This window comes from Lucilia sericata, unplaced genomic scaffold (genome assembly GCF_015586225.1).
Source record: "Lucilia sericata isolate MDLA Ls3-8-SP2 unplaced genomic scaffold, ASM1558622v1 Contig001387F_arrow, whole genome shotgun sequence".
NCBI lineage: Eukaryota > Metazoa > Arthropoda > Insecta > Diptera > Calliphoridae > Lucilia > Lucilia sericata.
In genome coordinates, this window is record NW_023995327.1 from 42,699 (window position 1) to 57,215 (window position 14,517).

At 25.8% G+C, this 14,517-nt stretch overlaps 1 protein-coding gene across 2 annotated transcripts in view; it reads left to right on the forward strand.

Moving 5' to 3' along the window:
• The window catches only part of LOC119611199 (division abnormally delayed protein-like), a 73,098-nt gene that overhangs the window by 8,053 nt on the left and 50,528 nt on the right, over positions 1–14,517 (forward strand). Inside the window, exon 2 of one of the 2 annotated variants that reach the window (XM_037966697.1) lies at positions 10,498–10,569. The exons of the other annotated variant lie outside the window; for it this stretch is intronic. Within the exon in view, the coding sequence (XP_037822625.1) occupies positions 10,498–10,526 (29 nt within the window). The 3' untranslated portion in view covers positions 10,527–10,569. Of the gene's footprint in view, positions 1–10,497; positions 10,570–14,517 lie in introns of those variants that run through there. 2 annotated transcript variants of the gene reach the window in all.

The following is a 14,517-nucleotide window of genomic DNA, read 5'->3' on the forward strand; positions in this document are numbered from 1 at the left end:
TGTTAAAATAGTTAAACAATTTTTTTTCATACTTTATTTGTTTATTTATTATTTATCTAGTATTTATCTTGTTATTTTTTCTATTTAACTTTAGATACTCATGCCAACAACAAATGAATGTGCAAGATACGCACCTGCAGATAGCCAGATAGAGATACAATACATACATAGATATCAAACTAATCAATCACACATAACATTTGTGTTTGTATTGTTTATGTCTGAGTGTATTTTTATAGTTATAAAACTATTTTTATAGACATTTCCTAAAGCAAAAATAAATTTATTTACTTTTTTTTCAAAAGAACTAAAGCAAAGCATACATAAACTGTGAATGACTTTAGAAATAAATATGATTTAACATTTTATAAACAAAAACGTAGCTGATTAATAAATTATAAACAAAAGCTTTTTTGGTTAAAAAATGTTGTTAAAGTTTAATAGAAAAACTAACCAAATTTAGAGTTTAAAATTTTTTTTTTTTTGAAAAAAAACAAAAGATTGATTTCTCTAAACCAAGTAGGGTACCAAATAAACTGATCTTACTTATAAATTTTTAAAAATTTTTCAATATTAACATAAACAAACTAAAAATAACTTTGATGTTATTTATTGACAATATAAATTGATTGAACAACATTGATAAGAACATATTAAATTTATGATAATTAATATTTTGAAGATCAAAATGATCACATATCTTAAGATCACACACATCTCTGACAACTAAAATCTTATAAAATATGGTTTTAACCTTAAAAAACTTGAAAAAACAACAAAATAGTTTTATTGTGTTTAAGAAACCCGATTACAAAACAGCCCACACTTTTACGATCTTTATAACTTTTATATATTACTATTCAAAATCAACAATAAAAGCTGGTAATTATAAAAATTTGTTAAATGTTATATTATTATTTTTACAATCTGCTCATAAAAATTTTCATTAAACTGTTAAAAAAATAAAAAAAAAATTACATTAATGTGAAATTATTAATAACGACTTTTTGGCCGTTTTTTTTTTTTTGTTTGTTAAATTTTATTTATAAATTTTTCTTTACACCCACTCTTTATATAAATTGCACAATCAAATAAATTGTCATAAAGTCGTTTTAATTAATGATGACTTTTCATTTCTTTGTTTAATAAAAAACAATAAAAGAATGTTTAATATTTTTATAAAGAAAAATGCATGAATGGGATGGTACATTTTGAATAAATGTTTAAAAATGATGTCACATTTTTGGCAAAAAAGAAGGAGATATGAAAAGCAAAAGAGTTCAACAAAAGTTAAATTTTTTTTAAGAAAAGAATGCAAAATTTTATGAAAATTTCCAAAACTAGCCAAAAATATCAAAAATGGTACTAAAATTAAAAAGTACTAAAAATAGTACTAACATTTTTGGGGGTTTTTAGAAAAATTTTTTCCAAAAGAATGCACAAATATATGAAAAATACCGAAACCAGCAAAAATATACAAAGTACCATGTATGTATATGGTAAAATGGTACAAATGCTCAAAAATAAAAAAGTACCTTAAACTATGAAAGTACCAAAAACATTTAAAACTTATTTGGTTAGAAATTCTTTCCCTTATTTTTTCCGTTTTAAAAGTCCTTTGTCTGTAACCTTATCATTTTTACTGCAAAAAACACAATTCTTGCGCTTTAATAATAAATGTGTGAGTATTTATTTGTATTTGTGTGAGTGTATTTATAAAAAATATATAAAGCAGACTTGGAAATGTTGAAATATTTTCTGCTTTAACCTTAAAAGTACTTTTATCATTAAAAGTATTACACTATGGATTTTTATTTGATTGTTATCCGATAGACCTTAGAAAATAGATAATAAAGTCAAGACAAAATTTTCTATAGAAAATAAATGTCAAGACAAAATCTTCTATAGAAAATTGATGTCAAGACAAAATTATCTATAGAAACTTAATGTCAAGACAGAATTTTCTATATAAATTTAATGTCAAAAAAATTTGTCAATAGAAAATTAATGTCAAGACAAAGTTTTTTTTAGAAAAATAATGTCAAGACAAAATTTTCTATAGAATATTGATGTCAAGACAAAATTTTCTATAGAATATTGAGGTCAAGACAGAATTTTCTATAGAAACTTGAGGTCGAGACAGAATTTTCTATAGAAAATTGATGTCAAGACAGAATTTTCTATAGAAAATTGATGTCAAGACAAAATTTTCTAAAGTAAATTGATATCAGGACAGAATTTTTCATAGAAAATTGATATCAAGACAAAATTTTCTATAGAAACTTGATGTCAAGACAAAATTTTCTACAATTTGTTGTCAAGGCAAAATTTTCTACAGAAAATTAATGTCAAGACAAAATTTTCTATAGCAAATGAATGTCAAGACAAAATTTTCCGTAAAAAATTAATGTCAAGACAAAAGTTTCTATAGAAATTTGATGTCAAGAAAAAAGTTTCTATAGAAATTTGATGTCAAGAAAAATTTTTCTATAGAAATTTGATGTCAAGCCAAAATTTTCTATAGAAATTTGATGTCAGGAAAAAATTTTCTATTGAAATTTGATGTCAAGCCAAAATTTTCTATAGAAAATTAATGTCAAACAAAAGTTTCTATAGAAAATTAATGTCAAGACAAAATTTTCTATAAAAAATGAATGTCAAAACAAAGTTTTCTAAGGAAAATTCATGTCAAGACAAAATTTTCTATAGAAAATTCATGTCAAAACAAAGTTTTCTATGAAAAATTCATGTCAAGTCAAAGTTTTCTATTTTGTCTTGACATTAATTTTCTATAGATAATAAATGTCAATACAAAATTTACTATAGATCATTAATGTTAAAACAAAATTTTCTATAGAAAATTAATGTCAAGACAATATTTTCTATTGAAAATTAATGTCAAGACAATATTTTCTATTGAAAATTAATGTCAAGACAAAATTTTCAATAGAAAATTAATATCAAGACAAACTTGACGAAAAATTAGAAATTTTTCATTGAAAATTATTTCAAAATAAAATTATCTATAGAAAGTTGATGTCAAACAAAAGTTGATGTCAAAACAAAACTAATTTTCTATAGAAAATTAATGCCAAAACAAAAGTTTCTATATAAAATGTATGTCAAGACAAATCAAGATTTTCTAGAAAAATTTATGTTTAGACAATATTTGAAATAGAATTTTATGTTAAGAAAAAATTTTTGAAAAGTTTTATGTCAAGAAAATATTGTGTAAAGAAATTTTTTATACCAAGACACAATTTTCTATAGAAATTTATCTCAAGACAAAATTTTTTATAGAAATGTATTTCAAGATAATATTTTCTACAAAAATTTATGTCAAGACATAACTTTCTAAAAAAAAATCTAATTTTAAAATATATTAAAATATTGGCTAGTATCTATAATCTAAAAACTTTCTTACCATATACCACATTTTTTGACTAGTATTTGGACTAGTCTATGGACTAGTCTTTGGACTAGTTTGTAGATTAGTCTCTCGACTAGCCTTTGGACTAGACGTTTGAATAATATGTGGAGTCTATGGTATAGTTTATGGATATGTTTATTGATTAATTTTTCGACTATCCTATTGATGTTGTCTTTGGACTAATATTTTGTCGATGAACTAAGTACTAAGTAATATAGAAAAATATATGTTATAAAGTACCGGTAAAAGTACTATAGTACTGGAATTTCCAGCCTTGTGTGAGATATATTTTTTTATATATATAAAAAGCAATTTTCTGCAGCTTTGTTAGCCAAAAACTCCTGTTATTTCATATTTATTTATTTTTTAGTTTTTTTTTGCTTCATTCTCTCTAAAAATAATATTCCCTTCGTAGCAATTGCATTTTCTCAAAAGATTACATGCTCAAAAACACACATACACAATTACATACTTACATACATACATACATATGTGTGTACATTGTACATACAATCATACAAGGAATAACAAGAAAACAATCAAAAAATACAGCATTTGAACAACAACAACAAACTAACATATTGAAAAACAATAATAACAGCAACAACAACAAGAACTTAATATAAATATTTCAACATTGAGCTTTTTACAGCAAAAACCAACACACATACATACATTCATATAAAACAGACACTTTACATTCCTTTTAATTTTGCTCACATTGAAAAAAGGAGCTTTATAGTTATTGCTTTAGTTTGTGGAAAACGGGGTGGTGGGTGGCATTTGAAAATTGAGATTTTTACAAAATTGAACTCAACTTTGCTGGGAAAATTTCTTCATGTGTAAATCTTGTTTTTTGTATAGTTTTCATGCATAAGTAAAAGAGACTAAAGAGATGTTTTCTTTTTATTTACATGCAAGTGTGTTTGCATATGCAAATGTGTAATGTTTTTGTTATTGTTGTATTTGTTGTAAAATATTTTCTGCATGCAGATGAAAAAGGGGATTTATTAATCTTTGTTTTTGTATATTAAAAGGTTTTTAAGTGCTAATGGGAGTTGAAATTCAATAAAAAACTTCATCAAATATTAATTAATTTAAGAAATAAAAAGTGGGGAAAAAATTTTGCTATAAAACTATTTGAAAACTAGAGAAGGAAACAACTAAATAAAGGGAAAAAAATTAATGTCAAGACTGAATTTTCTGTGGAAAATTAATGTAAATACAAAATTTTCCATATAAAATTGATGTCAAGACAAAGTTTTGTATAGAAAATTGATGTCAAGACAAAATTTTCTATAGAAAACTAATGTCAAGACCAAATTTTCTATAGAAAACTAATGTCAAGACACTATTTTCTATAGGAAATTGATGTCAAGACAAAATTTTTATAGAAAATTAATGTCAAGACAAAATTTGCTATAGAAAATTAATATCACGGTAAAATTTTCTATAGAAAAATAATGTCATGACAAAATTTTTTATCAAAAATTACTGTCAACACAAAATTTTCTTTAGAAAATAAATGTCAAGACAAAATTTTCTATAGAAAATAATTATCAAGATAAAATTTCGATACAAAATTAATGTCAAGACAAAATTTTCTACAGAAAATTGATGTCAAGACGAAATTTTCCATAGAAAATTAATGTTAAGACAAAAATAATTTTTAGAAAATTGATGTCAAGAAAAAATTTTCTATAGAAAATAATACCAAGATAAATTTTCTATAGAAAATTAAATGATGTCATGACAAAATTTTCTATAGAAAATTAATATCAAGATAAAATTGTCTATAGAAAAATAATGTCAAGACAAAATTTTCTATCAAAAATTAATATCAAAACAAAATTTTCTATAGAAAATTTCTGTCAAAACAAAATTTTCTTTAGAAAAATAATGTCAAGACAAATTTTCTATAGAAAATAATTATCAACATAAACTTTTGATACAAAATTAATGTCAAGACAAAATTTTCGATAAAAAAATTACTGTCAAGATAAACATTTTTTATAGAAAATTAATATCAAGATAAAATTGTCTATAGAAAATGTATGTCAAAGATCATATTTTATATAGAAAATTAATGTTTGTGATTTGATGTCAAGATACAATTATCTATAGAAAATTAATGTCAAAGCCAAATTTTCTAAAGAAAATTATTGTCAAGATAAAATTTTCTATTGGATATTTATGTCAAGACAAAATAATGAAATTTTTTTTTTAGAAATTTATTTCAATAGATAAAATGGTCTATAGAAAGTTGATTTTAAGATAAAGAGATTTATGTCCTGACATTAATGTTAAGACAAAATTGTTTAAAGAGATTTATGTCAACAAAATTTTTTTTGGAAAATTTGTTTTTGAAATTTATTTCAATAGATAAAATTGTCTATAGAAAAATTGATTTCGAGATAAAGAAATATATGTCCAGAAATTTATGTTATGATAAAATTTTTTAAATAAATTTATCTCAAGACAAAATTTTCTATAGAAATTTATGCCAAATTTTTTACGGAAATATATGCCGAGACATAATTTCCTAAACAAATTAAGATAAAATTTTCTATAAATAGTAATATAGCGACAAAATTTTATAAATTTTGTTTTAAAATTTCCATTTTCTTGCCCCATAAACTCAATCATGGCGTTAAATCTATTTAACAACTTTGTTTAAAATCTGAAAGATTTATCACAAATCAAAAATCTATTTGTTTTTCTCACAAAGAAAAATATTTACAAAATATAACAAAATAAATAATTTGTAATCTTGAATCTTGTTGTATTAAAATTTAACACACACATACCCAAATAAACGTAAAAACTGAGAAAAAAATGCAAATAAAAATGTTACAATTTATTTATTTTTTCTATTTATTTAAATTAAGCAAATATTTGTGAAAGAAATAAAATCAAACTGAGAATTTTAACAATATTGTGTTATAATTTGTTGGCTGTACAGAAGATTACACGATTTCCACATAAACATTTAGAGGGGGTGAGAAGTGTTAGGATAAAGCAGGTATAGAACTTTTTTGGTGCAATCAAAATTTAGCAAATTTTGATGTAAAATTTTATCTGTTTATAAGAGTTTATTTTGTAGACTTTATTTTTATTGTGGCAATGGTGTAATTCCCATTTTATTACAAAATTGTTAATATTATTAACAAAATAAATAACATTTTATAACATAATACTCATTATTATTTAATTTTTCTATTTAAATTATAAATATATAACTCGTGACTATTTTTTGAATATTTTTTTCTTAAATCTCTTAATAGTTTTTATAATTATTTAAAAATTTTTAACATTTTAGTTAAAAAAAAAATGTATTTATTTACAACAATTTGCTGTTAAATGAAATTATATCTTATCATTAATTTTTTGTAGAAAAAGACTTGATTAAATTTATGTGCTAAATGCAGTTTATAAATATTTGTTTTGTATGGTCTTGTTAACTTTACTATTTCTATCATTTTCAAAAGAAAAATAAAAAATACACAGGAAAATAAAACATTTCTTGGGCTCAAAGATAAGATAATTTTTTTGTTAAATTTATATTATTTTGTTAAATAAACAATTGTGTTTAAAAACACAAAAAACTGCAGTTTATATTAAAAAATTTCACACCCAAGTGTAATATCCCTTTAAAACCTAAATCCCATTTTTTTTTCAATTTTTAACTCCCGATTAAAATTATCATAAAACTGTCAAAATAAATTTAAAAAATTATTTACTAACTAATTTTGCTTAAAACAGCAATTAAATACTTTGTATTAAATTTATAAATAAAAAATTTAATTTTCTTCTATTCCCTGCACCAAAAATTATCTCACAAATCATTTCTCTATAAATAATCTAGACATAATGTCAATCATTTTTGTTTTTATTTATAATTATAAATTATTTTTTTGTTATAAATTGAAATTAAAAATTTAAATTGTTGCTCCATCATAATCGTTTAGATTTGCTATTGTTTAGAAAATTTAAAAAAAAAACTATATAAAATTTAAATATGTTTTCATTCTAACACATGTAATACATTGCAAGAAACAATGTTTATTTAATTACAACAACAACTACTACAAGAATAAATTTATTTAAACATTCAATTTTGAAACTATAAACGAGCAGAAGAAGAAGTAGAAAAAAAAATTAGAAATAATATAAAAATACGAGAGTAACAAATCTATAAACAAAATCAAGACAATTTATAAACATTTAGCAAAAACTGAAAAGAACTTTAGACTCTTTTTGAAAGTGTAGAGAATTTTGTTAGGGTGAGCAGAAAAGAAATAAAAAAACGGGGCAAGGAAACAAAAGAAAATTAACTCAACATTTTGAGAACTTTACTGACATGATTATAGACCGATCTGCAGGCAAGACTATTTACTAATCTATAGTCAAGACTATAGTCTGATCTAAAGTCAAGAGTATAGACTGATTTATAGTCAAGACTACAGACGAATCTATATCCAAAGTTATAGACTCATCTATAGTCAAGATTATAGACTGATCTATAGGCAAGAGTATAGACTGATCTATAGTCAAGGGTATAGACTGATCTATAGTCAAGAGTTTAGACTGATCTCTAGCCAAGACTATAGACTGATCTATTGTCAAGAGTATTTACTGATCTGTAGTCAGAACTATAGACTGATCTAAAGTCAAGAGTATAGACTGATCTATAGTCAAGAGTATAGACTTATCTGTAATCAAGAGTATAGACCGATCTATAATCAAGACTATGGACTGATCTATAGGCAAGACTAATAACTGACCTGTAGTCAAAACTATGTACTGATCTAAAGTCAAGACAATAGACTGATCTATAGTCAAGACTATATACTGATCTTTAGTCAAGACTATAGACTGCAAGGCTATAGACTGATCTATAATCAAGAACATATACCGATCTATAGTCAATAGACAATAGACTGATCTATAGTCAAGACTATAGAATGATCTGTAGTCAAGACTATATATTGATCTATAGTCAATATTATAGACTGATCTATAGTCAAAACTATAGACTAATCGACAGTTAAGACTATAAACTGATCTATTGTTAAGACTATAAAATGACAGTCAATACTATATACTGATCTATAGTCCAGAATATATATTGATCTATACTTCATACTGTGGAGTGGTCTATAGTAAAGACTATAGACTGATCTATAGTCAAGACAATAAACTGTTCTGTAGTGAAGACTATAGACTGATCTATAGTCTAAGACTATAAACTGTTCTATAGTCAATACTTAGACAAATCTATAATTAGGACTATAGACTGATCTATAGTCAAGACTTTCGACTGATCTATAGTCAAGATTGTAGACTGATCTATATTCAAGACTATAGACTGATCTATAGTCAAGACCGTAGACTGATCTATAGTTAAGAATGTAGACTGATCTACAGTATAGACTATAGACTGATCTATAGTATAGACTATAGACTGATCTATAGTATAGACTATAGACTGATCTATACTCAATAGTAAGGGCTATAGATTGCTCTACAGTCGAGACTATAGACTGATCTATAGTTTAGGCTATAGAATGATCTGCAGTCAAGACTATAGACAGATCTATAGTTAGGCTGCAGACTGATCTATAGTAAAGACTATAGACAGATCTATATTAAAGACTACAGACTGAACTATAGTCAAGACTATAGACAGATCTTTATTCCAGACTATTAACTGATCTATAGTATAGACTATAAACTTTTAAACGAGACACCCTATTATCTCCACATATGTCTAATGCTAGCCCCTCTCCTTTTTTTATTATAAACACACGCCCGCCCGTCCGTCCTTTTGTCTGTCAATGTCTATGCAATAATAAAATTGCTGTCAATATTTGATTGTTTATAAAAAAGAGCTCTTTGTTTAAATAAAAAGTTGCTAATCTAAGCGTAATATTAGTAATTAAATTATAAAATGCAAATCAAAAAAAAAAAAAATTGAACTAAAACAACAACAAGAATTCTCTTAATATTAAACAAAAAGAAATAAACCATTAGGTAGTAAACAATTATGTTAAATAAACAAATTACTTTATAACAATTTATAAATATAAAGTTAATAAATTTTTGAATAAAATTCTAAGTAAAACTATAAAAACTAGAAAACTTGACTCACGTAAAATAAATAGTGAAAATAAATAAACTTAAAAAAATCATAAAACTTTAACGGAAGTAATACCTTTACATGTAAATATAATGTACGATTCCTCTTTAACTATAGAGTTCATAGAATGGATATGTGTTTTATTTTTAAGTGTGAACCCATTTATAATGTTTTATTAAAACAAAAATTGTTTGTTTGAAAGGTTTTCAACATTTTTTTATTTTATTATTATTTGCTGTTCATTTCTTTTCCTAGAATGAAAAAAAAATTTCTTAAGAATTGGAAAAAACTATCTAACGTTTTCTTTCTATATTTTTCCTTGTTTATCTTCTATGTATATTTTAAACAAATAAAAAATTTTATAGGAAAACAAAGAATGAAATGTACACACCTACAGAAAAACTCCTGAAAGAAAATTGAAAAGTCATTTTCAATAATCTAAGAAACAAAGGAATGTAATTGTACAAGAAAATTTATTATAAATACATACATATTAAATGTAACTATACAAGTGTTAAGAAAATTGACTTTTGTTAGAGTAAAATAGAACAAAATTTAAGAGATTAAAACTCTCCAACATACAAATAAATTTAAAGGAAGAAAACAGGGCCTGAAGATGTTAGAGATTTAAGGGAATTTTTAATAAAATTTTTAAAATCTATAATATATGTATGTTATCTACCGAAAAAGGTTGAAACACTATATTTCAAAACAATCAGTTGTATTTAAAATTCGCAATCTTTAATTAAAGCTAAAATTCTGTATAAAAATATCTATTCCACGAAAAAATCGGCAAAATTTATTTCATTATACGATAGCTAATGATATGAGTTCTTGATAACATTGAAATCAATTAAATCCGTTAATATACTTTTTGAAAATTTCATTTAAAATTATACTACTTTATTTATTTTTTCTTTCTTTTTAGGTAAGCTTTACATAATGAATTTGATGTAACTTTTTTGTGCTTTTGAAGTAAGTATTTTATTGAATTTACGTAGAATTTCAGAGCCTAGTCTATAGTCTATAGACTAGACTATAAACTAGACTATAGACTAGACTATAGACTAGACTATAGACAAGACTATAGACTAGACTATAGACTAGACCATAGACTAGACTATAGACTAGTCTATAGACTAGACTATAGACTAGACTATAGACTAGACTATAGACTAGACTATAGACTACACTATAGACTACACTATAGACTACACTATAGACTACATAGACTACACTATAGACCAGACTATAGACTAGACTATAGACTAGACTATAGACTACACTATAGACTACTATAGACCAGACTATAGACTACACTATACACTACACTATAGACTAGACTATAGACTACACTATACACTACACTATAGACTAGACTATAGACTAGACTATAGACTACACTATAGACTACACTATAGACCAGACTATAGACTACACTATACACTACACTATAGACTAGACTATAGACTAGACTATAGACTAGACTATAGACTAGACTATAGACTAGACTATAGACTAGACTATACTACACTATAGACTAGACTATAGACTAGACTATAGACTAGACTATAGACTAGACTATAGACTAGACTATAGACTAGACTATAGACTAGACTATAGACTAGACTATAGACTAGACTATAGACTAGACTATAGACTAGACTATAGACTAGACTATAGACTAGACTATAGACTAGACTATAGACTAGACTATAGACTAGACTATAGACTAGACTATAGACTAGACTATAGACTAGACTATAGACTAGACTATAGACTAGACTATAGACTAGACTATAGACTAGACTATAGACTAGACTATAGACTAGACTATAGACTAGACTATAGACTAGACTATAGACTAGACTATAGACTAGAAAAGACTAGACTATAGACTAGACTATAGACTACACTATAGACTACATATAGACTAGACTATATACTAGACTATAGACTAGACTATAGACTAGACTATAGACTGGACTATAGACTAGACTATAGACTAGACTATAGACTAGACTATAGACTAGACTATAGACTAGACATAGACTAGACTATAGACTAGACTATAGACTAGACTAGACTAGACTATAGACTAGACTATAGACTAGACTATAGACTAGACTATACTAGACTATAGACTAGACTAAGACTAGACTATAGACTAGACATAGACTAGACTATAGACTAGACTATAGACTAGACTATAGACTATAGACTAGACTATAGACTAGACTATAGACTAGACTATAGACTAGACTATAGACTAGACTATAGACTAGACTATAGACTAGACTATAGACTAGACTATAGACTAGACTATAGACTAGACTATAGACTAGACTATAGACTAGACTATAGACTAGACTATAGACTAGACTAGAGACTAGACTAGACAAGACTATAGACTAGACTATAGACTAGACTATAGACTAGACTATGACTAGACTATAGACTAGACTATAGACTAGACTATAGACTAGACTATAGACTAGACTATAGACTAGACTATAGACTAGATATAGACTGACTATAGACTAGACTATAGACTAGACTATAGACTAGACTATAGACTAGACTATAGACTAGACTATAGACTAGACTATAGACTAGACTATAGACTAGACTATGACTAGACTATAGACTAGACTATAGACTAGACTATAGACTAGACTATAGACTAGACTATAGACTAGACTATAGACTAGACTATAGACTAGACTATCGACTAGACTATAGACTAGACTATAGACTAGACTATAGACTAGACTATAGACTAGACTATAGACTAGGACTATAGACTAGTCTATAGACTAGACTATAGACTAGACTATAGACTAGTCTATAGACTAGACTATAGACTAGATTATAGACTAGACTATAGACTAAACTATAGACTAGACTATAGACTAGACTATAGACTAGACTATAGACTAGACTAGACTATGGACTAGACTATAGACTAGACTATAGACTACACTATGGACTAGACTATAGACTAGACTATAGACTAGGACTATAGACTAGACTATAGACTAGACTATAGACTAGACTATAGACTACACTATAGACTACACTATAGACTACACTATAGACTAGACTATAGACTAGACTATAGACTAGACTATAGACTAGACTATAGACTAACTATAGACTAGACTATAGACTAGACTATAGACTAGATTATAGACTAGACTATAGACTAGATTATAGGAAATTAATGGTGACCTATTAAGAATTTTCTCTATAGATGAAAGGTTATAGTTTAGTCTATAGTCTAGCCTATAGTCTAATCTAGAGTCTAGTCTATAGTCTAATCTTGAGTATAGTCTAGAGTCTAGTCTTAAGTCTAGTCTAAAGTCTATTCTAAAGTCTATTCTAAAGTCTATTCTAAAGTCTAGTCTAAAGTCTAGTCTATAGTCCAGTCTATAGTCTAGTCTAGTCTATAGTCTAGACTATAGCCTAGACTATAGACTAGACTATAGTCTAGACTATAGACTAGACTATAGTCTAGACTATAGACTAGACTATAGTCTAGACTATAGACTAGACTATAGTCTAGACTATAGACTAGACTATAGTCTAGACTATAGACTAGACTATAGATTAGACTATAGTCTAGACTATAGATTAGACTATAGTCTAGACTATAGACTAGACTATAGACTAGATTATTGACTAGACTGTAGACTAGACTGTAGACTAGACTATAGACTAGACTATAGACTAGATTATAGATTAGACTATAGACTAGATTATAGACTAGACTATAGACTAGACTATAGACTAGACTATAGACTAGACTATAGACTAGACTATAGACTAGACTATAGACTAGATTATAGACTAGACTATAGACTAGACTATAGACTAGACTATAGACTAGACTATAGACTAGACTATAGACTAGACTATAGACTAGACTATAGACTAGACTATAGACTAGATTATAGACTAGACTATAGACTAGACTATAGACTAGACTATAGACTAGATTATAGACTAGACTATAGACTAGACTATAGACTAGACTATAGACTAGACTATAGACTAGACTATAGACTAGACTATAGACTAGACTAGACTATAGACTAGACTATAGACTAGACTATAGACTAGACTATAGACTAGACTATAGACTAGACTATAGACTAGACTATAGACTAGACTATAGACTAGACTATAGTAACTAGACTAGACTATAGACTGGACTATAGACTAGACTATAGACTAGACTATAGACTAGACTATAGACTGGACTATAGACTAGACTTTAGACTAGACTTTAGAATAGACCTTAGACTAGACTTAAGACTAGACTTTAGACTATACTCAAGATTAGACTATAGACTAGACTCTAGATTAGACTATAGACTAGACTATAGACTAAACTATAGACCAGACTATGGACTAAACTATAACCTTTCATCTATAGAGAAAATTCTTAATAGGTCACCATTAATTTCCATAATTTAAATAAAATTATTATTAAAATTTTTAATTTAAGTTATAAACGTTTGCTGACTTCACCCTGCCTTTCTAAGCTAAGCTACTGCTTTTCTCACAACTCACCATTACAATACAATTTCATTATCTGACAAATGCACTCAGAACTATTAAACAATTATTGTAGCAAGTAATTTTCGATAATAGTTTTTAAAAGTCAATTGAGTTTTAGTTATTAAAAACCTTTTATTTAAGCCATTAAGGTTTTTAACATAAATTCGTTACATTTACAAATACTACTTCAAACGAACAGCTAACAGGTAGTAATGCCACCAAAACGTTCAATTTAAGGGTGATAATTTCAAATTTCCCTTAAATTTTTCTTTTAAACAAAAAAAACTGAAAATACATTAAGACAATATTTGAGGTTTACCTGTAAAAGATATGATAAGTATAATATAAGAAAACGGAAGATAGAGAAAAACGTTTAAATAAATGA